The sequence below is a fragment of the Sitodiplosis mosellana genome, unplaced genomic scaffold, assembly GCF_009176505.1.
Source record: "Sitodiplosis mosellana isolate CC-2019 unplaced genomic scaffold, AAFC_SMos_1.0 Smas_scaffold_30, whole genome shotgun sequence".
In the NCBI taxonomy this organism is placed as follows: domain Eukaryota; kingdom Metazoa; phylum Arthropoda; class Insecta; order Diptera; family Cecidomyiidae; genus Sitodiplosis; species Sitodiplosis mosellana.
In genome coordinates this window covers 1,267,109-1,270,982 of record NW_022595272.1, presented here as the reverse complement: position 1 = coordinate 1,270,982, position 3,874 = coordinate 1,267,109, and the positions used below count along the sequence as shown (strand labels likewise).

At 36.7% G+C, this 3,874-nt stretch overlaps 2 protein-coding genes across 2 annotated transcripts in view; one reads left to right on the top strand and one right to left on the bottom strand.

Annotated features, from left to right (window-relative positions):
* The window catches only part of LOC129569238 (uncharacterized), a 3,911-nt gene extending 3,282 nt beyond the window's left edge, over positions 1 to 629 (top strand). The window contains exons 3-4 of the mRNA XM_055447894.1: positions 1 to 153; positions 248 to 629. The exon at positions 1 to 153 is cut by the window's left edge and continues 854 nt beyond it. Coding sequence (XP_055303869.1) covers positions 1 to 153; positions 248 to 427 — 333 coding nt within the window. The 3' untranslated portion in view covers positions 428 to 629. The remainder of the gene's footprint in view (positions 154 to 247) is intronic.
* LOC129569239 (repressor of RNA polymerase III transcription MAF1 homolog) lies at positions 609 to 3,745 on the bottom strand. Its single transcript, XM_055447895.1, has 4 exons — positions 2,003 to 3,745; positions 1,576 to 1,853; positions 1,373 to 1,494; positions 609 to 1,309 (listed from the first exon to the last, which is right to left on the bottom strand). The coding sequence occupies exons 1-3, from the start codon at positions 2,345 to 2,347 to the stop codon at positions 1,419 to 1,421; spliced, it is 699 nt and encodes a 232-aa protein (XP_055303870.1). The 5' UTR covers positions 2,348 to 3,745; the 3' UTR covers positions 609 to 1,309; positions 1,373 to 1,418.
* Positions 3,746 to 3,874: the final 129 nt, after the last annotated feature.

Here is a 3,874-nt window from a genome sequence, read left to right as displayed (position 1 = left end):
ACATGCCGAGTCATTCACGATGGTCTCGATTGCAAACAATATCAAAATATGATGAAAAATAACATTGACAAAAATCCAGAAAATGCCACAACACACACAATGCTGGAGGAAATGATTAAAAATGGCGAAGCTATGAACTGTCCCGCTTGTAAGGTGAGAAGTGTCTGTTTATTTTTCGTTGAGAAGAGAACAAATTTGATTACCTTTCGCTGAAACTGTATGCAAATCGTCCCCTTTTTTTTCTTAGATCGTTCTCATGAAGAAATGGGGCTGCGATTGGCTTAAGTGTTCGATGTGCAAGACGGAAATTTGCTGGATAACACGCAGCTATAGATGGGGTCCTGCTGGAAAAGGAGATACTTCCGGTGGCTGTCGATGTGGAGTTGACGGTTTAAGATGCCATCCGAAATGCAACTATTGTCACTGATGTATCAGTTGATATCAGTTTGTAGTCAACCGGGTATATGTAGTAACTCAAATGTGCCAAATTTTTCAATTTTCCCTGGTCCAAATATTTATACTTTAATACCAATACATGGTGAAATTCTCCTGTTACACATTGCAAGTCTAAAATTTTCTACTCAAACTAAATGAAGTTCAAATCGATATTGAATAATAATAAGTGAAAAGGTTTGCTTTTTATTTGTCGTATCTTAAACAGTAAGAATGAATGAATAAAATAGCTTATAAGTACTATCAATGATGATTTCGTAGTTGTGTATCATTTCACAATAAAAACTGTTGTATATATATGCGTGTGTTTGTTTGTTTGTTTTTGTATGTTGACGGTGACTGAAAATCTATCCAAGCTAATGCACCTCTGATGAAAAAAAAAGCTTTACTGGCGCCCATCCAGACGTCAATCAAATTTTCTTAGAAAAGCGAATACCACTACTATTAAGATGTTTTTTTCTTCTTCTTCTTCTTCTTTATCATAGTGTTTTTTGTTTGTTTGTTCATTTTTTTTCATATCACTTACGAAATTAGAGTGTAACTCATCCGTAAACTAGTTCAAAATTGCGAGCTCGATAGTTTCACACAACAGAAAAAAAGCGAACAAAGCATTTTTGCCAACTCCAATATATGTATATATCCACGGGTCGTACGTGATAAATTGGCTGATAGCTGCCAGGCGCCAGCGGTGAAACTATCGAGCTCGCACAATGAGACGTTTCTTTATATTTATCCATTTTAAATTTATTGAATCGAGTAATAATAAAACGTAAGAATATTCATGAGTGTAAAATTCAGCAAGGTTTTTTGAAGGTTGCTTATTTTGTACACGAAGATCTTTCGCAAAAAAAAAATTCTGAAATTAAAAAGAAAACAATCGGTTAAAGAATCGAACATGCAATGAGTGCAAGTCACGTACCAGTTTCTTGAAAGGAAACAAAATTGAGAGAAAAAACGTTTGTATTTTAAACCATGCCTCCCTCTTCCATAGCAAAATCAAGGCCGATAACGGATGAGTCTGAAGCATTCATTTGGACAGAGCTGAAATATTCAAATTTTTCGATTGTTCAGAATGTACATATCAAAACCTATTTACTTGACATGAAAGAAAAAATATCTCACTTGATTGCTCTGCACGTAAAAAATACGATACGTTTGAGTTTCTTGTTGTAGAGAAAGTAGTTGAACGACCATAAACAGCCTGGTTCACCATACGGATCGGAATTAAAGTCCGGATTGTAGCTGTAAATATCACACTCGTTCAAATTGATTTCGTCATTGATTGCGATCCAAAGTGCTTGGCGCAGTGCTGAGAACTGGTCACCACCAATGGCCGACAAGTTTGAATGTACCGAATTCATGACCCACTGTATTGACGGTTCCTTGCTGAATTCATGGCTCTATGGTTGATAAAAAGAAAGATAAGGAGCAAGATATGAGCAAACAGGTATTGATTGATATTTCGTGAATCACAAATTTCGTGATTCATTCATTGGAATTTAAAGCAGCTGAAAATATCTCGTTACGATATCAAGTTTACTATTTTTACCTTAGCATCGGAGAAATCATAGTCCGGTTCGAACGCTGCATTAAGCGTTGCAATCAAGTAGAACAGGGATTTGCGTGAGATTGTATCGCATAGAACCGTGTTTTCGTCACCAGAATTGCTGCCGCGTCCAATATTCGGCGACATATCCATGAATCCTTGTGGTGGCGACAGGGCCTGCAAGTCATGAGCGTTGGTTTCGCTTGTGAAGCGCTTGTACAGTGCCTTGTCCGTGCCGGCCATTTTGCACGAATAGCTTTCGATTCGGCCAACAATGGCGCTATCACCGGTTTGCATCGACAATGCATTATTGATAGCCTCAAACTTTGAATTTTCCAGCAATTTCATTTTGTTGAGATTCGTTCCTTCTTTCGTTTGTATTCAAAATTTGCAAGTACACAGTGTACGCTTAGTGTGCTCGTATTTCTTTTCCTCTTTCTCCTTTTCTTCTCCTTTCCTTTGTTGAATAACACTTCCGAATAATTTTTGTTTATGTTTATTCTGGCTCCACTGGTGTTATGTGCGAATTTTTCGTGCTCAGTACGTATTGTTCGCTGGCTGATTCGTATTTTTAGATTGTTCACTAGAATCGGTCGAAGAGCGGTATTTTTAGCAACAAATCTTTGTTGTCAAATGCGCAATAATGGTGGCTTTCCTTGATGCTCTTCACTACGCTCGTTGAATCAGAGATACTTTCAATCAACTTTGTTTGCCGTTTATGCTTTGTTAGCAATCCTTATCAATCTTCTGTTTTTTGTGTCTTTCTCTCTCTCTCTCTCGCTCTCTCTGTTTATTGTGGCCACTTGCGTTTGGGACTTCGACAATTAATTGGTCGATTGTTTTGTCTGTCGTTTACAGTATACAACTCAATTATTATTTTTGTTTTTCGTCTCGCTGAGGTATCGCAGTTATTTGTCACAGCACACAAATTGATGCGGAGCATTTATGGCAATAAAGCCCAACAGCGTAAATGAACATATTCTAAACATGGTTGTTGGATGCACTGAAATTCCTTTTTTCACCGTGAGATGTATGCAATCATTCGATTTTAGCCGTAAACACATTACACTAATTGTTCGGTACGTTTGCTCAATGTGCGATTCGATTGTCTTTGTTTTTTATTGCGGTCGTTGTTATTTTATCGTCGTCGTTGTCGTCGACGAGATAGTTTTCACGCAACTTTTTAGATCAAATTGTCTATGTGTTGAATAACAAGTCGAATGACTCTCTTTGTTCCGAATAGTTGTCTCAGTAAAAATCAAGAGACCTTTTGCACTCTTGCACACACAAAAAAATTACACTTCACCAAAATATAATTTTCCCATTTGATTTCGTTCCATTTATTTATTCACATTGCATCCATAATATAACAGCCATTTAAAAGCTCAATGATTTGCCCAACTTATAGAAAACAATTTTTCATCGAGGGAATTGACTTTACACTTTATTGGAACGATATTAAATTGTGTCCATACTCAAGGTTCTGATTTGCGTTTTTTTTATTTATTATGCAGCCATTTTCATGTTTATATTTTCGTCATCTGAAAATAGGCCTTTTTCTTCTTTTGTTGAATTTTACACTATACACCGACCTTGGACGGTGGAAATAGTACATCCACTAAAACAGATGGCAATACGTGTACCACCAAAGGCCTTTCTGACACTTTCATACAACCAACGTCAGATCTATCTGAGTGCGTAAATAAAAACAGATGTTTGTGTACATATGCATTATTTATACCAAAGACAATCTCATTTTTGACATCTTAGTAGTATGAACTTGCCGGTTTTAGGGCCGTTTTTTAGTATTAGTGTACACATACACACATACACATACACACATACACATACACACATACACATACACATAAACAC

Bases quoted from the DNA above. Each gene is read 5' to 3' on its own strand.
- LOC129569239 (XM_055447895.1), bottom strand. From the start codon at position 2,347: ATGAAATTGCTGGAAAATTCAAAGTTTGAGGCTATCAATAATGCATTG. The intron at 1,854-2,002 runs GTAAAAATAGTA...TATCAACCATAG, and splicing joins ATGATTTCTCCGATGCTAAG to AGCCATGAATTCAGCAAGGA. The intron at 1,495-1,575 runs GTGAGATATTTT...TGAATATTTCAG, and splicing joins TTTACGTGCAGAGCAATCAA to CTCTGTCCAAATGAATGCTT.